The 23,949-nt window shown below is 49.2% G+C and overlaps 1 protein-coding gene and 1 long non-coding RNA gene across 6 annotated transcripts; one reads left to right on the forward strand and one right to left on the reverse strand.

Moving 5' to 3' along the window:
* Positions 1-3: 3 nt before the first annotated feature.
* LOC107543839 (translocon-associated protein subunit beta) lies at positions 4-23,437 on the reverse strand. Of its 5 annotated transcripts, XM_087827893.1 has the most exons (15): positions 23,329-23,437; positions 21,678-21,829; positions 21,080-21,297; positions 20,318-20,580; positions 18,548-18,706; positions 14,343-14,568; positions 13,122-13,261; positions 12,537-12,620; positions 12,258-12,373; positions 11,881-12,064; positions 5,899-6,053; positions 5,124-5,222; positions 4,183-4,291; positions 1,658-1,735; positions 4-544 (listed from the first exon to the last, which is right to left on the reverse strand). In XM_087827893.1, the coding sequence occupies exons 1-15, from the start codon at positions 23,434-23,436 to the stop codon at positions 434-436; spliced, it is 2,202 nt and encodes a 733-aa protein (XP_087684019.1). In that variant the 5' UTR covers position 23,437; the 3' UTR covers positions 4-433. The 5 variants fall into 5 exon arrangements, with proteins under 5 accessions (XP_087684019.1, XP_016077015.1, XP_016077016.1 ...); XM_087827894.1 differs by lacking the exon at positions 4,183-4,291 and having other exon boundaries at positions 429-544; positions 5,106-5,222; XM_016221528.2 differs by lacking the exons at positions 4-544; positions 1,658-1,735; positions 4,183-4,291; positions 5,124-5,222; positions 5,899-6,053 and adding an exon at positions 8,733-10,519.
* Positions 6,891-11,993, forward strand: LOC148090894 (uncharacterized). The gene is made up of 3 exons (XR_015716112.1): positions 6,891-7,174; positions 7,800-7,901; positions 11,701-11,993. It is a non-coding gene; the product is annotated as an uncharacterized LOC148090894 (long non-coding RNA).
* Positions 23,438-23,949: the final 512 nt, after the last annotated feature.

Raw genomic sequence — 23,949 nt, forward strand, 5'->3', positions numbered from 1 at the left:
CAGTGTGGCATTTGTTTTTATTAGAAAACCCATTCAGTAAGCACTTCCCTAACCCAGAACAGGGGCTGGGGAACCTCCAAGAGTCCCATAGTTTTCACTGTTATCTCCTGTCCTCTTCTGCGAGGGGAGAGCAAGAGATGGGGGTGGTGTCATGCAGTCTCCAAATGCCCCCTCCCGCACCTCTGAGAGTTCCCACCACAGCAGTATACCCTACAGCACCTCTAGGCTCAAGGCATTCTTGTTTGTATGGCTTCAAGAGGGAACCAAGGAGGCTCTCATCGACTCCTCGGCCTAGTCCTTCACTCTGGTTGAGAGCAGGGCAGGATCCAGGAGACCGTGGCCAAGGCTAAGGGAGGAGACTGCATTTGAGATACCCTTTGGAGTCTGGAGAGCACCTGGATTTCTTGGGAAGGGAGGGCTGTGAAAACCCCACTCAATTCTTCTTGGTTTTGGGAGTGTCGTATTTCCTCTTGCTGGAGTACCACAGCAGCAGGGGGATCCCGATGGAGGGGAGCGTCATGACCCCGAAGGCTGCCCAGTCCAGCTGTGGAAGACAACACAGGCCTTGCTTAGAAATATGGAGCAGGGCGCAGGAGAGGACTGGGAAGGAGGGGATCAATGAGAGGGAGCAGCCCAGCCCAAATTTTAAGCGGAACCTTGGCAGAAGGCTCCTCTCTGAGCACTCCTGATAGAAAATGGCTCTCTGAAGACTAGTCTATCTTTCAAGCTGTGAAGCCAAAGCCTCACCTGACCCAACCCAGACTGGAAGAGCTTTTCTCTTCCAGACAATCTCTGAGGAGGGAGATGGCCAGGTATTGCCCTGACAGTCAAGCCTCCTGTGACCTAATCCCACTTTGTCTCCAGGCCCTCCCCTATTCCTCTGCCTCAGTCTGCTCTCCAGCCTCGCTAGACTACCTGCCACACCTGGATTGCACCACACACTTTCTCACTCTGAGCTGCTCCCTCTTCCTAGGATGCCCATCCTTCCTAACCCCCTCTCTGACTGGTTAAACGTCACCTCCTCCAGAAAACCCTCTCTGACTCTGAGAGACTAAGTTTGATGTTCCCGCTGCCTGCTCCTCCAGCACTTGTCTATAATCTCTATCAAAGCATTTCCCCCCCAGTGACTTGTTCTGGGTCCCCTAGGAGTCCCTAAAATCTTTATGAAAGGGACTGTTTCTTGGTCACCATTGTTTCCCATAGCAAAGTACCGAACTGAGCACATAATTAGGAACTTCATAATTATCCACTGAGTAAATGAGTAAATGAATTTCTTCAGCCAGTACTTTACGCAAATCTTCAAAAAATTCTCTCCTCCAATAGACCACAGCTAAGTTCCCACTTCACCGTCTCAACACTCTACAACTCTTTGAACCTAAGCAGATACTCTTTTTAAATCTCAAAATAGACTCCGGACTTCAAGATGGGGCTCTACTCAAGGCTGAGTAGAGCAAAGGGGCAGTTTTGTGGTTCTGACTATTGTGATCTCATTACCAAAACTCTCTAATCATGATTAAATCAGGATATTTGACGGCTGCATCAGACACCAAAAAATAGGTATGGCAAAAACAAACCAATTTAACAAATCTCCTAAGGAGGCTAAGGGGTCCCAGTACCAAAAGGGTGGTCTCATCCCAGACAACACTGTACAGCTTACAAAGTGAGGTGAGAATCTTCTATCAAACTCCCGCTGAGCAAGGATTCCTCCCTGTCCAGGTGCACTGGTAAAGCCAATCTGAAAATAAAAGAAGGGCATTAAGGCAGGCCCCCCACTTTCTTACCTGAGAAAGGGCAGTCCCAACCAACCTACTTCTAAGTGTCAGATTCTCAGAGCTTCATGTCGGGGTAAAGCTTTTGAACTAGAGAGAGCTGGATGATTCTTACTGTGTTGTAAAGAGGGGTAAATTAGGAGCCAAGTGAACTGAGAAACACATGATGAGCATTTAATAAATAAGTAGGTTGGGGATGCAGCTGAAGTTCAAACCAAATCCTTCTATCTGTCTCAGACTCTGGAGCAAGCGGCTCACCACTACCGGCCCCTCTCAGGGCCAAGCATGTAACGAAGTGACTTGCCCTTGCCAATCATTCCTTATTCCTCCAGTGGAAATACCTCTCTGTACCTCAGGGGGCCGTGAGGCTCAGGTGAAATGAGAAGGGTGCTGGGAGTATACAGCCCTACCCAAATGTGCATTACCAGAGGGGGGGCTGAGTCTGGCCCGCATTCCTCTGTCTTGGAGAGGAGGCCAAGACTTTGGAGCACACTGCAAACAACTTTGTTCTAAACTGGCAGCTGCGCCTTTGGTTTTGTGTCTTTTAACCCATCAAATGCCAGGTAGAACCAAAGAGTCCTCAAGTTGGTTATTTATTTTATTTTTCTTTTGAGGAGCTGCCAAACTGTTTTCCCAAAGTGGCAACAGCCATTTTTTGTTCTCACCAGCTGTGTTCTAGCGTTCTATTTTTTCACATCCTTGCAACATCTGTTACTATCTTTATTTTTTATTATAACCATCATAATAGGTGTGAAGTAGTATCTTATTATGATTTTTGTTGTTTTTAATCCTCGCTCAAGGACATGCTTAGAGAGAGGGAGAGGAAGAGAAGGAGAAGCATCGATGTGAGAGAGATCAATCGGTTGCCTTCCGCACACTCCCTGAGTGGGGATCAAAACTGCAACCCAGGTATGTGCCCTGACCAGGAATCGGACCCACAACCTTTCGATGCACAGGATGACACTCAATCAACTGAACAACTCTGGCTGGGTTATTTTTAATTTCTTTTCAATTATAGTTTACATTCAATATTATTTTATATTAGTTTCAGGTGGACAGCATAGTGATGAGACAATCATATACTTTACAAAGTGTTCCCCCTGATATTTCCAGTACCCACCTGGCACCATACACAGTTATTACAATACTATTGACTATATTCCCTGTGCTGTACTTTACATCCCCAGGACTATTTCTAAAGTTGGTCTGAAAGCAGAAATGACACAAGATGTGAAAATGTAAATAGGATTATAAAAATAGGGTTCCGCATGGTTTATAAGAAACAAAAAACTCAGAAAGTGCATTTTAGAGAATCTTGGATTTCTTTTAGTTCTATGATTGTCTCCGTACAAAGTCCCATCCCTACTGTACACTCACTAAGTAGCCAATAGCCTATCCACACGGTCCTATCAGAGGCCTTTATAAATTCATGACCTAAGCTTTTTGAGGGCTGGGACAGTGTCTTAATCTTCTTGGGAGTCCCTAGAGTCTAGCACATTGCAGGGGCTCAATAAATGTCCGTTGACCTTTACACCAATCAATCAAAGATTGTTTACTACTGTGTTTCTATTATATATGGGAAACAGAGAAATCTAAGACAAAGTCCCTGGCTTCAAGGAGTTTATATTAAATTGGGAAGTGTGTGTGTGTGGGTCCTACACATAAGAAAGAGAACTACTGAAGACAATAAATAATTAAATGTCCAAATGGCACACAACACAAGAGCTACAGATGTTTAGTTGCAGTCAATGAATGTTTATTGAAAGAATAAGTAGGGAAGAGCAATGCGAACTGTAAAAGCAGAAGACAGAAACAAGGACTCGTGGCTCAAAGCTGGGTCTTGGGAAAGCTTCGGATAATGAAGTGGAGGAGAGAGTACTTCAACCCGAGAAGGGCAATGTGGAAAAAGTAGCACTGAGAGGAGAAGGGAATGCACGGAGAAGCCTGGCCTAACTAGGACGGAGGGTCTTTGTGGGTTGAGCGAGAGAGAAGCTGGAGAGGCAGAGAACAGCCATGAGAGGCAGAAAAGCCTGACCTTGCTATGACACGCAGGAGCGCCCTCAGCAAGGGAAAGATGGAGAAACCGTGAATACAGGGAACAATCTGACAGCGGCACAGAAGATGAATAGGAAGGGCAAGCACAGCAATACACTGGGCAGAAAGTGACACATTCGGATTAAAAGCCAAGCAGAAGGAATGGTGAGGCAAGAAATGCCATGGTGCTCCCCTCCCACCCACTTCAGTTGCTTTATTCTGGAACCTGACAATTTGAAACACGCCTCCTAAGGACAATATCCCAAACTTCTGGTCCTTCTTATCCTTCTCAGAATTTAGTGGCTGCTTTGAAAATTTTCTGCAAGGGTTTTCAAAAGCAGATTTAAGCCCCATCCAGCTAAGAGTTTGGGAAACTCACCACAACGGGCCCATCCTCCTGGGCCAGGTAAGTAATGGTCGCTGAGGTGAAGTTGAAATAACCAGCCTTGAGAGGGCGCAGGACAACAGTATGGGAGACGTTGCTAGCACTGGCCCAAGAGTTAAGGAAGGGAAAAGATGAAGCTAAAGTTCTCACAACCTTTCAACTTGTGGACTGAATGCCCCATTCACAAAAAAGGATGCCAACACATGCTGATTTCATGCTTGCAATACTCTGCAGTAATAATGAACATGCACTTTTTGTAAGCCTAAAGTGTGTTATACTATGATACCTTTTTAGCCAAGTTTTAAGTCTATATGGATGTACTCAATATGGAGGTTTTTGAAGTAAACTTTCAAAGCAATATATGTTATGGATGAAATATTAGTCACTTAAGCTCACAGAAAAATCTTTCATTGACTATAACTGAAGGAAGTTCTTGAAAAGATGAAATAAAAACAAACAAACAAAAACCACAAAGAGAACACTAATCCTCATCAGAAAACCTAAACATACTTTAATTCACAAGGGGGGGGAAATCCAATTCACAACATTCAGGAAATAACTGGTAGATCAGAATAAGAGACTCACTGAACTAAGAAGAGTCTTTGAAAAGTCACCCAGGTCCTCCATGTTAGCATTCAACTGAATTTCTTTTAAAAGCACCTTATTCATCTTTGCTGGGCCACAAACATTTAAGTGGCTACATCTTCCCCACAGAGTATGTTTTAGGGCCTTCTAACCTGAACTTCAGAATCTCAGGTCTACCATAAATCACACTCACATAACTGTCACCAGTATCTCTTGCCCCATATCATCCAGAGAGGTGACAGAAGAATGGCCATGCACACCTGGACTGTTTGAAGTAACCTGACTGCTTTGCTAGCAACGTTCCCCCAACCCTCACCGCCAGCCTTCATCACCCAGTGTCAAGAGGATACGGGGCAATCCGGTCCCATTTGACGTTGAGCATTCCAGAGACAATGCCAAAGTCTTCTGGAGGGAAGGAATCATCAGATAATTCCACATCTAATGCAGCACTAGAAAACAGAGGCAACAAAAAAGGTTTGGAAGTCATGAGTATGAAAATTAAAGCAATCAGTGATCAAATCTGCCTGCTTGTCCTAAAAATTAAGAACTACAATAGACACATACGACTGACCTATATAGTAACTTGGGTTTGTTGCACGGAAGAATCCAGGTCAACGGCTGGATTCTGTGGCTCAGAAGCACCAAAATACTCAAGTATCTGGGAAGAATGGGCCCAAACTCCTTCTTGCCTCAATTTCTCCAAGTGTGTGTGTTGGGGAGAAGAGCTCTTAAGACTCTTATGGAAGATCAAATTAAAGGGAACAAAATAAAAAAAGGCAACAAAAATGCACGTAGGCTAATGAAACAAAGGAAGCTGAAACTTTAAAGCCCTGAGGGAGAAGGAATGATACATTTTATGCTTTCTCATTTGCTTCTCCCTGTTTCACAATTCTTGCTTCTTTCCCACTCTAAAACTCTTCCAAATCAAAAAAGTGGGGGTGGTTTTTTGCAGCTTAGGTAAGAATGTCCTCCTCTTCCAAAATCAGGTCCAGCAGTATATTCATTCACTCACGACATCTGTTGCTGTAGGTCTCCCAAAGATAAATCACCACTAGTCCCTGTTCCCAGCAGGGAAATCTAAAAAGCCTGAAAAGGGCCCAACCTGCAGCTCCGGAGCCTCCTTACCTTGAGCCAACATTGTAGATGTTGTACTGTAAGGTCAGGTCTCTCCCCTCCACGGCATATCTGTTCAGCAGTGATTTGGAGGCCAAAAGCCTGGCTCCTTCCTCTGCTTGAGTGGCAGCAGATAGAGCCAACACGACAAATGCCAGCAGCCTCATCTGTGGAAAAAGAGACTAAGTGAGCAGTCAACCCAAGCATGTAAAATCACCAAAATCTGACTGGCAGTCCTCCATGACAAAGCCTATCAAAGCCCTTTGACCTTACCAAAGCAGCAGCCCCTTCCACAGAGCAGTCTAAAAACCACTGGAACTGACTTATTCGCGACTCTCCCGCCATCTCCGCCCTGCAAGCCCTCGGTCTAAGCACCAGCATATCCACCACCCTCTTTCTGTCGGGGGCCCAGGGTGCTTCCCAACTGGTAGGGTCTTTTGAGATGACACCTTGTGGCTAGAACAGGGCTTTCCTTGGGGTGCCCGATTTCGGCCGATCTCAGACCTGCGGCGCCTTCCAGCTTTCCCTTACACAGGAGGCGCCTCAGCCCCTCTCCACCGCCCAGCTCCGCTGAGACCACTGCGCGTTCGCGGGGTCCTCCCACCCACCCCTGCATCCTACCCTCCATCCTTCCCCCGGGATCCCATTCTCCTCGCCCCACATCCTTTCGTGGGTGCCTCCAGGGACTCAGTCCGCTCCGCGCCCTCCCCACTCTCGCCAAGATTACACGTCCTCCGGCCGCGCGCCCTCGCCCCTGCCCCTCCCCCAGCCGCTGGTGAGGTGCGCACACGGGACTCTCCCCCTCCTGCTCGCGCTCCCGCCCGGTACTCACCGTGCGCCCCACGAAAGCCTTTGGGGGGTGAGGGGGCACCAATACCGGAAGAGAGCGTCAGCACCCGAAAGACCGGAAATAAGATTGGACCGGAAGCCCCAGTGCTCCTTGCGAAGCCTTCTGGGAGTTGCAGTTCTCGCGACAAGCCCCGCCTTTCCCTTTGTAGTGCCCGCGGATCTGGGCGACGCCGGGCCCCTCAGAAAGGCGGGTCCGCTTGTGCGGACACCATGCTTTTATTATTCTGCCCTGTTCAATGGCTTTTCAAGCCCTTACCGTACGTGCCCAGCGCCTGATCAGGTGCTTTGCGGAACTGCCGCACCTAGAGGTTTTGATCATATATCTAGAATGTCGAATGTACATAGTGTTGAACTAGGAATTAGAGAAAACCTCTTTCTCCGAGGGTTACCAGCGTTCTTTCTAATTCCAGGCAAGACACTCAGTCGTCCCCTACATCCAGTAAGTAACCAAGCCCTGAGCTTTATTTAGAAGCCCTTTGAGGTGCTAGGGAAGTAAATCCTTTCTTCTCCATTCGCCCTGTAACTTTAGTTCATACCCGTTACTGCATGCTGTTTTTACTGCAGTAGTCTCCCTATCTTAGGTCTTTCCCTGCACTTTTCAATAAGCTATCAGACAAACTTTCCCAAATGGCATTTTGAACAAGAGACTCCGGGTGCAGAGGTTGGAATGTGAAGTTAGGCAGTCATGAAATCAAGTTCCAGCTCTGTCTGTCACTTGATGATTAGGTAACCTTTAAAGTGTTACTTCTATAAAGTCTCGGTTCCCAAATATTTAATATGAGATCATTATAATACTCTCAAAATGTTGAAGGATAATGTATGTAAAACTTTTAGCATATTGTCTGACATGTGTGTGCTCAATAAATGGTAACTATCAATATTACTATTATTCAATATCTTCATTGTAGCAGTCCTTCATTCAATCTGAATTTATTGAGCACCTAATTTGTGCCTGGCACTGTTCTAGGTACTGAGGATACAGTCATGAGCATGACGGATAGGATTTCTACTTTCTGGGAGCTACAATCTTGTGCAGTAATACCTATCACCTGTATTTGTTTTAGGAATCCCTCCATTCCCCACCTCCCAGACCAGAGCTCCCTGACGACAGGCTGTCTGTTTTCCATTGCGTAGTGTCACGACCGAGCACACAGGAAGTACTCCAGGTATGAAAAACAACTTCTCTACACATAACCATGTGCTTTTTCTCCAAGTCTCTGTGTGTGGCTTCCCTGAAATGCCTCTTTCCTTATGCAAATCCCACCCACCCCCATCCTCTTGGATTAGCCTTCCTCAGCTTTGCCAGACTACATTGCTCTTTTTTAATCCTTACCAGAGGATAGTTTTTTTAATTGATTTTTTAGAGAGAGACATCAATGTGAGAAACATCATCGGTTTCCTCCCGTATGTGCCTCGACCAGGGATCAAACCCCACTACTGGTCTGAGACATCCAGACTACCATGATCAGAAGTGGAACCTCTCACCATGATCATTCATATATCACAGAACTCTGGGCTATAACCTCACTATACAAGATAAATCCTCACAGACATGGAAAGACTTAAGTCCACGCAATTAGTAGTAGAGCCAGGTCTAGTCTCAGAGCTCAAGACTAAGAACTACTAAACTCCACCTGCATAAGATCTGGATGCAAGGGTTTGTTTTGTTTTGACCTTTTTACCTGAGGTAAGGAGAGAGCAGTCTTGCCAAAAAGATCAGATAGAAGTAATGACCTAGCCACCTTCCAAACACTTTCATACATTCCTCTCCTGGGGATGGTTAATGGAAGAATGCAATCTTTCCCATTCCTAAACCATGGATTGTAGATATTCCCCAAGACCAGTTACCCTTAACCTTCAATGTTTCTTAACATCTGTGGTAACTGAACCCAACTTCAAATTCCTCTAGATCCACTTTATAAAAATCCTCTAAAACCAAGAAGTTGTCTTCAGCTAGCCTCCTCCCCCGCAGAAAACAAACACCAAGACACACTCACAACAAAGACCACACACCATTTATTTACAAAGGCCAGTGTGGGAGCTGAGGAAAGGACGGAGGGAAGCCACGCACACATCCTCTCTGGATTGCCTGGGACCCTTTCCCACTTGGAGAAGATTCTGTTTCTCATGCCTCTATGTTTTCAGCCATGGGTCCCCCAAGCAGCCAGGCTAAATAGCAGAGAAAGGAGCTGAGGTGAGCCTCCTCTGTGCTCCAATCGAGTAATGTCCATTTCCAGATCAAAGGCAGCAGTGGCACCCCTCCTTTCCTTTCTCAAACAGAACTTTCTGGCCTGGAGGGAACAGAGAAGTCAAAGGGCAGGGGCTCTAGGTGGAAGGACCCCTCTACCATTCCCTGAAAGCAATTAGGAGTGTAAGGGTGCTGCTCACAACCCTGGGAGCTTCAGAAGGGGTATCCACACTGCCCTGGGGCTTCCCAGCATCCAGAGGCCCAAGAGACCTGGCTCCCTGGGCTGTGTGTATTCCTGCCCTAGACTAGCCCTTTTTGCCTCCTTCTCTGGTGGGGGGTGCTCTGAACCAGAAATCAGCAAAGAATCCAACCTTCTACTCAATCCACACGCACCAGCTCCCCCACACCCCCACTGCTAAAGCAGACCCCAATCCACTTCCTGTCTTTTGAGGGGGGCTCAAATCACTGGTACCTGGGGACACAAGCAGGTCCTGGGTTCACAGAAATGTGTGTATGTGTACATAAGCATGTGTATTTGAGGAAATGGAGCCAATATGGCCCCTTGTGAGCCATATCGCTTAGCTCCACTGAGCCCGTTTCAACTCAAGTTCTATTAGCATCTCTAAGTCTCCTCTGCCAGGCCTGAGCCAGGACTCCCCTGCCTAAAAGAGTAATTAGTGCTTCCACTTCTCTGTCAATTCCAACTTCCAAGCCTTTTATTCAGGCTGTTTTGCCCATTCCCTTCCTCTAAAAATCTCATGCCCTCCTCCCGGGCACCAATCTCCATTGGGTTGGTCCAGGGCTTGTTAATTCCTTGTTCAGAGGGCTGTGTCTTATCTCCCCCTTCAGACAGGAAGAACAGGCATCTTCCTCCCCCTGGACATCCCAACAGACCCCATTAAAAAGTCCTGGATAAAGTGTCCGGACTAGAAGGCAAGGAGAATCTCAGCCTGCTTCACCCGCCTCTCCTTTAGAGTGTGAAGTTTTAGCATTGGTGAGGGTGGAGGTGAGAGGGGATGGGGAAAGAAAGAAGATGAGAGTTACCAAAAGCAAACATAAAAACAAGCAAAACCCTAGTGGTACAGGTGAAAGACCATGTTTCAATAAACCAGAGAGTTGGTTCCTCCTTCAACTCTGTACTGCCACTGAGAAATTTGAAGATTGCAAAGGTGGTTGTGGGGCCCATCAGCAAAACTGTGAAAACCGTTTAAATAGTTCTGCTCAAGCAGGACCAGGAGAGAAGATTCTGTAAGAGACATAGAAGTAGAACCAAAATTCTCAGACAGAGCTACAGGGTTGGGGTCCATGCCTCTAAAGCCACCCTGCTGTCTGGAGAGGACAGGAAGGAGACAGGAGGGATGACAAGTTGCAGAGGAAAGGAGCTGACAGGATCCAAAGGCTGGTATCCAGGGAAGGGAGAAGCAGGAGACACAGGCCACAGGATTAGGAGAGCTGAGATCCCAGGAGTCTCTCAATAGCCGCATTGATGTCCCCTCCTGTGGCAATCAGGGCCTGCAGGTTAGCCTCGCGGTTGATGAAGCCCATGGCGTTGAGCTGCTCTAGCTGTTGCTGGAATCTCACTTCCGGCGTCTGCACCTACAGGGGACAGGCCTTGTGAAGTGGGCACAGGACCAACTTCAGAAGCTGGAGGTTTATAATGACGAGAAGACAACCTGTAGGTCTTCTCAAACATCGTCAGAATCAACCAATGGAGCAGGGTGCAGTGAGCTGCAAATGGGGGCCAAGGAGCCTGGGTCCCAAGCCACTAAACAACTGTGTAATAATAAGGTGTGTAGGGGGGTCTTTCTTAAAATTTCAGAGTAACAGATAGGCTTTGGTCAGCTTATATTCCTAACTGCTTTCCATCAACAGTCTAGAGATGTTAATAGGTACTCCAGATGCCAAACGCTCTGTGGTCCGTAAGATGCGTGATAAACACCACCTCTAAACTCCCTCCTAGCCACCATCACACATACAGCCATATTAAAGGCCAGCGAATCACCTCAGGGAAGAAAGAACCTGTTTAATTTTAACCAATCAACAAACACACTTATTTACAAAAGAGAAGGCTTTGCATATTTGACACTCCCATAAACATCTCCTGGAAGTGTTTTCCCAGGGAATGTTTAAGAAGCACTAGCCTAGATCATGAATAGAAGACTCTCAGAGCTGGAAGAAACCCAGCAATCACAGGCCACCTGGCTGCTGTGCAAAAGCCCCGTCCAGTGCTGCATGCCATCCACAGCATTTAAGCTGGGCTGAACCTTGGCGATCACTTGGTTCAGCTTTTGCACCAAGCTGGGCATACTTACATTTCTGTTGAAAGGCTTTTCCCAGATGAGCCACAAAGGCCAGAGAAAGGTTAATGGGCTTACCTAAGGTCATCCCCACTGCCCTAAACCCCTAGCCTTGACTTTGTAACCCAGGGCTTTAGTTACCTCACCTCCCATAATCCTCTTCTCAGGTCTCAAGAGATGGAGGACTGCTTTTACCATCAAAAGAATCCCATGATATAAGTAGAAGTGGTATAAGACAACAGTTAAAGTGTAAATCCTAGAGCCAGAATGCCTCGGTTTGAATCTTGGCTCCATTACTTACTAGCTTTTGACTAAGCAAGCCACTTAATCTCTCTGGGCTTCAGTTTTCTCCTTTTGTAACACAGAAATTACAATAATAGCTCCCTCACAAGGCTATTGTGAGGAATAAATTAAATGAGGCACTTGGAACAGTATGGAGCACATGGTAAGTGCTATTCTATTCTCATCTCCATTTTACAGCTGTGGAAACAGAACTTAGGGAAGATCAGTAACTTGCCCAAGGCTAAAAAGTGGCAGACCAGGGTCTAAAGCCAGGTCTCACTGACTCCAAAGCCTGCTCTGCTGTCTCATTCTACTGTGACCCCTAACACCGCCAGCATGGAGTGGTGGTTCCAGCCCCAGCCACGCTGCCCCATGTACCTGTGAGTTTCCACTTCCTGCCAAAAGCTGGATCATCTGCTGCATGAGCTGCTGCTGAGCATTGGAAGCCCCAGCTGGAGAAGTGGCTGGTGGGGCTGGTGAGGAGGCAGGGGCCTCGGGCGCAGGCCTGGTGTTGCTGCTTGCTGATGGTGCAAGGGTCCGGGACATCCCAAAGGATCCAAGGCTGCAGAGAGGAGAGACCAAAAGGTGGGAGAGGGCCTCTGAGAAAGAGATGGGAACATGAGATTCAGAAGGAAAAGCAATTGGAGGAAACAGGAAAATAGACTGAGAGTCAATAATGGCTGCTCAGAGTGGCAGGGGGACGGGCTAAGGGGAGAAGTAGCCAGAACCTTGCTGTCCACCTGGGCCCCCCTCACCTGGGTATCAGCCCGGGGGCTTCAGTCTGCAAGGTCTGCAATCCCTGCTGGATCTGCAGCAGCGCCTGCATGGCGCGGGGATTGGTAAGGATGGAGAGTGACTCTGGGTTCTGCATCTGGTGGGAAATGAGCAGAGAAAGGCAATGGGAGGTGGCAGGAGACAGGAAGCAGCCTAAACTCAAAGTTCAGGGCCAAGCTCTGCCCGTCCCTGAAGTTCCACCTCTTGGCCTTCACGGTCCAACCCCTGCCAACTTCCACCTCTCTGGGCTTCTCACTCACCTGCTGCAGGAAGACTGGGAGCTGCAGGCGGAGCTGCTCCTGAAGCTGGGGGTTCCCCGCGAAGAGCGGCACGTTCACCATCATCTGCCAGGGTCAAGGTAGTAGGAGGAGGCCTGGGCCTACCCATCCTAAGAATTCCCCCACAGCCACAGTGTCCCTCGGCACCCCTACCACTGCAGGAAATCTGGCCAGCTTTTCCAAGGATCTCAAAGTATCCTGAAGGCCTAAGTGGGACAGTGAGAGGAAATGGAACTATACTCCCGGGCAGTGACGAGTATCAGAAGCCAGGCTGCTCAGCCCTACGTCTGATGCTGACGAGAGCTCACACTCCCTACACAGTGCCCACAGTGTGCCATGCCAAGTTCAAAGCACTTCATATGCATTAACTCATTTAATCCTCACAAGTCATGAGGAACTATTGTTATTACATGTACAGATGAGGAAACCGGGAGGTTAAACTACTTGTTTAACTTACACAGCTAGGAAGTGGTGAAGCTTGAGATGCAAACCCAGGCAGTCTGGCTCCAGAGTGTTTTGACCGCAAGAAACTGCCCCCAGTGCACTCCCCTGGAACCAGTTCCATACCTGAGCGGCAAAGTCAGGGTTCTGGGCAAGCGTCTGCATCATGCTACGCATGTAGGGGGCAGAGATCACGTTCTGCATCAGCTGGGGGTTCTCTGAGATCTGCTGGAGCAGGGCCTGCATCTCCGGGCTGTTGAACATCCCTAAGGTAAGGAGGGGGAAAAAAACCCAAACAGGAGAAAAGGGGTCCAGATGGAAACCAGATGTTTCACACCAATCCACCTTACTTTAGACACTGAGTGGTTACAAAACTCAGAATGGCAACAGTAAAATGGGCACCCAGTTACTGGGGCGTGGTCCAAGTCTCTCCTGACTCCTGCTTTGGCCTGGCCCCTTTCCCATCCACTCTGCTAAGGACAAGCCGGTTGGAAACTGGGTCTGATTCATGCCCTGTTCCTTCCACAAGCTCAGATAATGCCAGAGTTGGAAAGGATTTGACTAAACATCACCTAGATCAATGGTTTTCAAACTTGTCTTAGCAGCAGAGACCTTTCCTGAAACCAAGTCTCGCATAGAAACCAAGCATGTCAATAGTCTGGTTGGTGCTGGAGCAGGAGGCCTGGAGCCTCTCCCCTTTGGTCCTTCCTCATCCTAGAGATGGCCCAGAACCCCCAGGATTCAGGAGCATACTTTAAAAACCATGAATCAGGTTCAAGTCCCTTATTTTATAAATAAGGGAGCTGAAGCACACATAGAGGGAAAGGGACTTTCCCAATCAAGATGGTCCCAGGGTACAGAAAAATCAGGGCATCTACCAACGACATCCCCTGGGTCATATGCAGTCAGAGTCCAGGTAAATGGGGCACCCCCAGGGCTGTGCAGTGCACAACCTGCACCTCTGCGTGGTAGCTCTGCACATCCCTCTCCCCAGCCTCGCACCTGCCTGCCCCCAGGTCTGCCCTGATTCCACTCCCACACCCCCAGCCCCCGTCTGACCCATGTACATTGGACAGTACCACACGTGCTGAAAGAGCTTAGAAGGTGGGGCTTGGTTCATTCATGAGCCATCACCTAGGTGACTCCCAGTGATATCAGGGCATGGTCAGAACCAACCCTCACTCTCTGAGGGGTGGAGCCATGACCTCAGGCTGCAGAACCCCCCCTGTGGCTTCAATAGTCTCACCTCTGTCTTCAATATTCTGGAACAGTATGAACCCCATTCAGTCCTGGGCCAGAGGAACTGCCCTGGTGACCCCACTAAGCTCCTTCCACCCTAGGACATACCTGACCCCAGGCTAGCCGCATTGATCCCAAAGGGGTTCGAGACTGTCGGGTGCACCTGGCTGGTCCCCGATCCTCCGGTGCCCTCCCCACCGGACCCGGGGGCCTGGGAGGTGGGGGGCGAGGGGCTCCAGGGATTAGGGAGGGGCTCTCGATTCTCAGTCCGCAGAGGCTGGGAAGACGAGCTGTCGGAGTTCCCGGCCAGGGAAGAGAAGGGATTGTTGCCAAACTGGGAGGAGGGAAAGGTTTCGGGTTAAGGACTGAAACAAATCAGGGACAAGGGCTACACCCTTTCTTCCCTATCACCTAGTAGCCTCCCCTTCCCCAGGAAAGGGAGAGAGCTCTAAGACCTTAGAAGTTCTCAGCTCAACTTTTAGCCCCACAATGGGCAGTTCCACCCCCATCCTGCAGGGTAGGAGCTGGCTGATGCTAGTGACTGGATAACTGAACCTCTCAGATAACTGCAAACTTCCCATCTCTCCTGGTGGCTCTAAATATTTGGTCTCAAGTCTCTGTGTTCCACAGTACTTTACACACACCGTTCCCAGTGTACAGCGAGACACTTTTCCTTAGCTCCTCAAGTGCAGAGACACTGGACTCACCTTCGCACCTTGTTCCTGACACTCGTAGGTGCTCAATAAGTAACTGTTAACTTTTACTTCAATGCTGATTTGCCTCCTGCTTCCACTTTCTGACCACCTTAGCCCAATACTAACCCCCCAGAGCCTTCTCCCTCACTGTCTGGGTCCCCTAAGTGGGTTCTGTCCCTCCAGGTGCACCACAATGGAGCACATCTCTGGCTCAGCACATACTCCCTAGGTTCTCAATCTCCCCTCCTCCACCTCCCCAACCTACCTCCTCAGACCAGCTGCTTCAGCTCAACAATCCCCCTCAGCACCAGGCTCCCACTATGTCACTCAGGATCATCTCAGGGTCTGGACCCACCATATGGTGTGCTGCCCAAGGGCGCACCTGAATCTCCTCCCTCTGGACCCGCCAGCACCTAGGGAAGAGCTCTGTCCAAGGGGTGTGCTTGCTGAGGAAATCCCAGGCCCTCACTCCCTTGCTCAGCCTGTGTCCTGAGTTCCTAGGCAGTCCTGACCTAAGCAGATCTCTGAGCAGCCTCAGGCCCTCCCCACCATGTGGTTTCACATCCAGTCACCCTGTTTATTCAAAGTGGGTCATGGGGACCAGGGCTGACCAAGGACTCTCCTGCTCTGAGCTGTGGTTCCTTCACCTTACCAGATGCCTGTTCAGATAACAGGGCTTGCAGGCCAGAGTTTGTGCACCATGGTTTCAGTCTCTGTCCGTTTCAGATTTCCTGTTCTGGCAATTTGCCTAGCACCCAACTGCACCTAGTTCTGGGCCCTGCTTTGTTCTTCCTGGTACACCCTAAGGATGGAATCTCTTTTCCTGAACTCCCTATAGTGGTAACAGCTGCCATTTATTGAGCACCTACGATGTGCTTCCTACGTTTATGGTAATGTTTACAATATCCCTCTAATACGCCAGTTCTCAAAGTGTGGTCCTAGGACCCCTGCAAGGCTCAAAACTATTTTTATAATTCCAGGGTGTTATTTGCATTTTTCATTTTCATTCTCTTGTGAGTACTGATTGGAGTTTTCCAAGGGCTACATACATAATATGTGACACTACGGTGGACCAAATGCAGAAGCAGATCTGAGAATCCAGCTGTCTTGTAGCCAGTCATTAAAGACATCTGTAAAAATGTAAAACAAGGCCCTGGCCAGATAGCACAGTTGCTTAGAGCATCATCCCAATATGCCAAGGTTTTGGGTTCAATCCCCAGTCAGGGCACATACAGGAATGAACCAAAAAACAACCCCATCCCAAATCTACCACGTTGTTTTAAAAAAGAAAAAAAAGTAAAACAAGGCCACTCTTTCCTCTAAAGTTTTGATTTGGAAAATAAAAAGTTGTTTTCAAAAAAATATGCTATGTTAATGTGTAATGAATTTATTGTTATTTTTAAATGAATTAGTATTTTTTAAATTTCTTAGCTTTAATTTTACATACAGCGAATATCAGTAGGTCTAAGCCTTGAAAACAGAAGCTTTGTGGGATCCTCAATAATTTTTTTTTTTAATCCTCACCTAAGGATATTTTTTCCATTGCTTTTCAGAGGGTGAAAGGGGGAGGGGGAGAGGGGGAAAGAGGGGGGAGAGGGAGAGGGAGAAGGAGAGGGAGAAAAAAAAAAGAGGGAGAGAGAGAGAAACATCGATGTGAGACAGATACATCAATTGGTTGCCTCCTGCACTTGCCGGACAGGCTGAGATAGAGCCTGCAACAGAGGTACGTGCCCCTGGCCAGAATCGAACCCGATACCCTTCAGTCCGAGGGCCGATAACCACTGAGCCAAACCGGCTAGGGCCTCAATAATTTTTAAGAGTATATAGGGATCCTGAGACTAAAATGACTGAGAGCCACTGCTATAATAATTGCTTCCATTTTGAAAATAAGGATGCTAAAGCTTCAAGAGGTTAGGAAACTCAAAATCACATCACTAGAAAATGGTGAAGCAGGTATTTGAACCCAGGTTTGTTGATGCCAAAAGCTATGTTCTTTTAGCTAAACCAGTGGCTCTCACACCTTAGTGTGCATCAGAATTAGCTGGAGTGTTTGTTATAAGCCTTTCTCAACTACTTGGTTTTTTTTACTAGGTGAATGCATTACTTTGATATACATTTTAAATTAAATACTTAACTAAAATTTAAAATCAACAAATTCCTTTAAAAACTCACAGTTGATCCCTCAAGCAGTCTCTAAAATTTGAAGGAGCAATCCCCAAAATAAACCAAGATGATGCTGAATTAGGTGGGGGCTCCACTCCACCAGAGGCCCAGACTTAAGTAAGACGATGTGGTATCACTGCAGGGACAGACAGACAGACCAGTGCAACTAAGTAGAGTCAGAAAGACATACACTCATTTGTGGAGCCTTGGTGTAGGACAGAGGCAGCCTGAACAAGAAATCCGTTGGGATATCACGGGCCACTCAGGATAGGGTGCTTTTTCCTTTCCACAAGGAAAAAAATAATGTGAGACACCCCCCACCACCACCTGAGCACTGGTTGGGGGGCTGTATGTGTGTTCAGTTTATGAAAATCCATCAAGCTGTACCCTTACATGCACCTTTCTGTCACTATGCTGTCCTTAAATAAAACATTTTTTAAATGTTTAAAAGGCAAGTTAAAAATTATATGAACAGCATGACACCACTTCTAGAAGGTTGAAAAGTATGCAAAACAAAACTATAGAGTATTTATGGATACATATATAGGTAATGAAAGAATTATAGTGACAAACACCAACTTCAGGGTGGTAGTTAGCTCTGGAGAAGGAAAGAAAGCCATAAGAGAAGGCTGCTATTCTATCTGTGAGGTCTTATTTGCAAATATTAAATATGTATAGGAAAATATACAAAATATTAACAACTTTCGTTAACCTGGAGTAGGAAAGAAGTGGTTGGGAGAAGAAAATAGAAGGATCCCTTTTGCATATTGAGCTTAAATTCCTTTCCATGCTTTTTAAAAACCCTTTTGTTTATTTTGTGTACCTTTTGAATTTTGAAACATGTAAATATGTAATGTATTTAATGCAAATGAAACTTTAAAAAGAGAACCAAAAAAGGCACTGAAACTATATATGGTAACATGTTAGGGCAACATGGATACAACAGAATGCTCTATTTTTATCTATATTTGTCGTATATTTGGAAAGAATTCAAAGCATTTTAAAAAGTGCATATTCCCAGAGGCTGATTCCAGAGATTGAGTCAATAAGTAGCTCAAAGGTGGGAACCAGGAATCTCACCATTAACAAGATCCCCAGGTGATTCTGCCATAGGTAATCTATGGACCATACTTGAGACACTGTGCTGGGATCAGCTGTTTGACCCCAGGCCTGCCCCACAACCTTTGAGCCCCTGGTACAAGAAGTTTGTCAGAAAGTCAAACCCCTGAGACTCAACACCTCACCTACTTTCCTGGGGAACTCTGCTACATTCTGCCCTCGTGCCTCAGTCCCATGCCAAGCTGGACCATCCCTGACTATGCACTGTGAAAACCATTTTCAAGCCAAGGCTGGAAAGAGGAGCAGACAGCACCCTAGGCTCACCTGGGTCTGGAGGTAGGGAATCTCTGGCCCAGAAAACCCACCCACTGCCCATGCCCCTGGCCCTGGCCCCACCTGTTCCCGGGCAGCACTGAACATGGGCTCCTGGATGTCAGTGTACATGCGGCGGAGGGCATTATACCCTCCAGGGATGCTCTCCAGGTTGCTAAGGGCCCGGTCCTGGTTCCGCATCATCTCCTGCATCATGGCTGGATTCCGAGCAAGCTCCATCGTCTGGTGAAGAAGGGAGAGAGACAGAATGGGCCCTAGAACCAGGGGAGCACCAAGCCTGGCAAAGGGTGGGCACTGAGGAGAAGGCCTGCATCAGGACCAGGGTCCAGAGTCCAGGATCTGCCCTACCGTGGTAGAGAGTAGGGTAAACTAGACTTCCTTCCTGTACTGCTATCTTGGTTCCAACCATGCTTCCCTGTGGGCATTCTGGTTGGCTTTTTCTAGTGAGGTACAATGATCTCAGAAGCAGTGAGGGCAGCAGCTTCCCTCCCTCAGGTTCAGGGGGTCCACAGAAGTGTCAGGGATCAGGGAGAACAAGGAAATTGAGTAAGAATGGACATGAGAAAGGGGAGGAGGCAGAAGAGAAAATTAGCATCTATTGAGCACCTACTATATACAGACACTGGACTCAGTAATTTATAGAATTCAAGTCATTTAATCCCCACAATAATAGTCCCAAGCAGGTATTTCTGTCCCTTTCTGCAGAAGGGAAAACAGGCTCAGAGACTCACTGTCTGGGGACACACAGCCAGTTAGTGGTGAAATCAGGTGTCAAGGCCAGGTTAGTCTGTCTGACCAACACCAAACTCTGCTTCCTGGTAAATATGTTGACGAGGGAAAGGATTCAAGCTGGGACAATGCGACCAACCCCCTTTAACCCCCATCCCCAGGTCTCTGGCCTGACTAAATTTGAGAAACAGGATGGGGGCTTTCTCTTTAGAGCCAGTGGCTCACTCTCAATAAGGGGGAGCCTGTGTCAACTCGAGGGGACAGCAGTACATGATAGAAAAAATGAGTATGACTACTTCTAGTTCCCATCCAATGCCTTGCCTGTCTTTCCCAAATTTGCTCCACTCTTGCTGCTTCTAAGACACCCTTATGTCTAAGACATGACTCTGATCTCTTATCCCATAATTCAGTTAGTACTTACTGAGTGACTACTATATATCAGGCACAATTCTAGACAGTGAACAAAACACTTAAAAATCCTTGTCCTAACAAAACTTATCTTCTGGTGAGTCTAGCACTGGTGTCCACAGCTCTGCTGAGGTCGTCTTTCCTTGTCCCCTGGTAGATGGGCCACGAGGTGGAGCTCCCAGAGACCAACAAAAAACTGCCTCACCTGGGACTCCCTTACCCACCTGGCCCCGCCCAGCCTCAACGCTCTCCAAATATCCTACTATCTTTTACTCCCAGGCCTTTGCATTTGCTGTCCCTCGGCCCTGAACACTCTTCTCTTTTCCTTCTAGTTCATGCTTCCTCCCTTGGATCTCAGCTTGGGTGACATTTCCTCTAGGAGGCCTCCTTGGAGTCCCAGGATAGGGTCAAGACCTACCCTCTGTGCTCCTGGGGGATCCTGTAACCAGCTGTATGAATAGTACTGATCACACTGTATTATAATCTCCTGCTTACTTGTCCCATTTCCCTTTAAGACCAGGAGTTCCTGAAAAGCTAGGCATGTATCTTTTCATCACCATACCCTAAGTGTGCAAAACATAGCTGCTGAACAAATGAATGAACAAATCAAGGTAGGACAGGGTGGGGAAAGGCCAGGCAGGCTCAGTTGCTGCCAGGTGTCTTCCACATCCCCGCCCCAACCTCTCTCACACCCACCTGCCTCATGAGCTCGGGGTTGTTGAGCATGTGGCTGATCTCAGGGTTCCGCTCCATCAGCTGCTGCATCTGGGGGTTGGCCATGATCATGTGGCGCATCAGGTCAGGGTTAGACATCATGTCCTGGACCAGGGGGTTCTCCATGATCTGCGACAGCATCTCGGGATTGGACATCAGCTGCCTCTGCATCTGTTGTTGCAGCTCCATGAAGTTGGCAGAGCCCAGACCCAGGCTGCCCAGGCCTAGGATGCCCCCAAAGCCAGCTGCGGGGAGGGGGCAGAGTCACAGTCTGCTGCAGGCGCCTTTCCCCAGCCTGGTCAGAGCCACTAGGTTCAGGTGTCCAGGATGGGCCCCCTCTGCTTCCCGCATCTCCCTTCTCCAGTTATTCCCGCAGCCTCAGCCCTGATCCACTGCTGACAGAGATGTCAGCCTGCTAGACTAAGCCCTTCGGTGGTAGAGGCTGGGAGCTAGGCACAGTCCTGAGGACAGAGAGGGCAACTACTGATGGCCTGGTGAATGAGTAAATCAATATTCCCCAGCTGGCTACTGTTGGACCCACTTTTGCCCCTACCTACAATATCCTCACTCAGGGTTCCCCATGTCTCCAGCCCCATTTTCCCCCTCACTGTAAAATCTGCCCATGCTCCCCTTATCTGGGAAGTCCTATGTCCAGGGGTGCCCTATCCCCGTCAGACCATGAATGGGGACCAAGTTTCTCCCTTTTCTTGACTCTCCCCCAACCCCCAATCCCTAAGGGCTTACAGAGTATGGATGTGGTAGCATTGGGAGGGCCCTCCCCAGCCCCTGGGGAGGGACCCCCCCCACTGCTCCTCCGGCTTCCACTGCCAGCATCCGAAGTGGCACTGCCAGAGGTAGAGGGCTGGGCAGGGGTGGCAGGTGAAGCAGGCATGGTGGAGGGTGCTGAGGCAGGGTCTGGAGTAGATGGGGAAGAAGCAGTGGCAGCAGTCGGATCTTGAGTCCTGAGGACAGAGAAAGAAAATCCTAGTTTATGTGAACACAAGAAGAGGGGAGACAACCATCTCCATGTTTGCTATGCAGCTATTGTCCCAACTCAGGCTGCATCCTAAGCAACACTAAGGCTGGGGAGGGGTGATGCTAGGGGTAGTTAGTAAATCAGAGAGGGAAGGAGGAGCTAGTATCATCTGTCTTTAGGGCGTTCTTGGAGACGTAAGTCAGGATCCCTTTCCCTGCAGGTGAGATCATAAGCCTGTCTAGCAACCCATTCAAGAGCCACTTTCCTGGGTCTTGGCACAGGCCCTCCAGGTGTAGTTGAGTGATGGGTGAGAAAGTATCAGATGGGGAAAAGTGGTCCAATCAGAAGCTTTTTTCCTGAACTTACTTCTGAGGGGTCTTGATAACCAGATGGACAGTAAGCCCATCCTTGATTCCATGCTGGTTCAGTGTGTCCCCATCCTTGAGGATCTTGCCTGCGAAGATCAGGACCAGCTGATCCTGCTGAGCCTTAAACCGCCGGGAGATTTCCTCTTTGAACTGTGATTGAAAGGCAGAGATCACTGCAAAGGTTGCCTGGACTCCATCCACCAGGGACTCTTATTCAACAGCCTCTGCATTCTTTTGCTCCCACCTCTAGTTGTGAGACTTCCCGTCTGGAGTCTTGACTCCATCACTCCAGCTGCAATAAGCAGCTCCTTTCTTAACCAAGGAGATGGACCAATGAGAGGCTCCTCTCTCAACTCTACTCCAGGGTCTCCCATCCCAGGAAGCCCTTGCTGCTATCTGCTCCTCCCTCTTCAGTCCTTCTGCCCAGTTCCCTGTGAGGCTACTGCCTGGACATCACTCTCCATCTCAGCTCCTTCAACAGCCTTGGACCCAGGCCCTGTCTCCCTTAGCATTCTCTTCTCAGACCCCAAGTTTCTATCCCCTCTTTATATCCAGCGTGCTTGTGACAACTACAACACACAGATCCCAGCTATTTATAATGGCACTAACTATTCATGAGCTAAGAGTAAGTCCCACGAGATACACATTAATTATCTCCATTTTAAAGATGAGAAAAAAGAGATCAGAGTGGTTAGGAAACTTGCCAGGGCAGACTGGACTCAGGTCTTCAGACCAAAGCCCAGGCTGTTAACCAAAACACTGCCTCTCAATTAGAGCCAATTTCCAATCCAGCTTTGCAGGGGAAAAGATTTAAATTCTGGAAAGTAGTCATTTTTATAAGGGGGGGGGGGGCAGTGATGATATTAAAGACTGGTTTGGGAAATTAAGACTCCAAAATCTATCACCTCACAAACCAAACCAAACCAAACATACACTCTAAGTAAAAACAGTGCACTAGCTAAGCAAAGGCAGCTTCCAGATCCTCCCTTCCATCCCGAAGGCCTTTCTTAAGCCCCGCCTATGTGAATTCTGGAGCAGCCACAGGGAGGTGGCGAGCACAGGCAATATTCCCTCATTCAATACGATTTTATTGAACACCTACTGCACACTGCGTAAGTCCCGAAGGGGCCGAGAACCAAGCATAACCGCCTGGACTTGAAACAGCAAGAAAGACCTGGGCAGAGGGAAATCCTCCCCCGGCCCCGCGGCGGAGCACGCTGGGCGTTCTCAAAGCGGCGCCCGGCGGGGGCCGCGAGCTCTCCCCTGCGCCCCCCGCCCGCTCTCGGGGCTCGGGACCTTGCCCGGCCCCCACTCTGTCTCGGCGCCTCGAACCCCTACCAGTAACTGGGGCGCACACTCCCCTCAAACACTTCCCCTTTCCCTGCGCAAGGTGTCCCCACCCCACCCTCCACCACGCCCCCAGTCCAGGCCACAAGGCAAACCTAGGTCTCCCTTCTCCAACACGCGCTACGCTCCCCCAAATTACCCTCGCAGAACGCCCCCTACCCGCCTCTCCTCCGCTCCCGCTCCTCCGAGTGCGCGCTGGGCCCCCGCCCTCCTCTCCCAGGCCCTCCCGTACGCCCGACAGTCCAGAACCACCCCCTCTCTTCGTGGACCCCTCCTCTCCGCCCCACCCCCACCCGTACTACCTCCTTGACCGAGGCTCTATCGCTGATCACAATTTCCTCCTTGTCCTTGGGGGTCTTAACGGTGACCCGAATGGGGGGCCTCGTTTCGGCCCCACTCGGCTCCGCCATGCCGCCGCCGCCACCCGGCCGCCCGCCAGCACGCCCCGGCTCCTCCTCCTCCCCGCCCGCCCGGCTGACCTGGCTCGGCTCGGGCGCCTCCAACACTCCCCTCTTCCCTCCCCTGCCCAAGACTTCGCCACCCGCCTTGAACCAGACGCAGCCACAGCGCCCCGGGCGGACTGGGGGGACCACTGCAGCAGAGTCCGCCCAGGGCCGAGTCCGGGGTCCCGCCGTCCGGACAGGGCCTAGCTGGGCGGCGGCCCCTGGGGGGCTCCGGGAGGGGGCGGGACGCGTCGCTCACTGGTGGGGCGGGGGGCGAGCTCCCGGCGGGAGACCAGGGCCCATCCGAGAGGGCCCGAGCCAAGCCGAAGTCCCCTCCGGCCCAAAGCTGGCCCTGCCCCCTCCGCGGGTCACTCCCGCTGCGGGACAAAGGATTCTCTGTGTCGCCACTTTCTCTCTGTTCCCTGCGATAGCTCGTCTTTCTCTGGAAATCGAAATCCTCTCTAGGCCTGGGGCCTCTGC

Source organism: Miniopterus natalensis, chromosome 19, assembly GCF_054644295.1.
Source record: "Miniopterus natalensis isolate mMinNat1 chromosome 19, mMinNat1.hap1, whole genome shotgun sequence".
NCBI classification, from domain to species: domain Eukaryota; kingdom Metazoa; phylum Chordata; class Mammalia; order Chiroptera; family Miniopteridae; genus Miniopterus; species Miniopterus natalensis.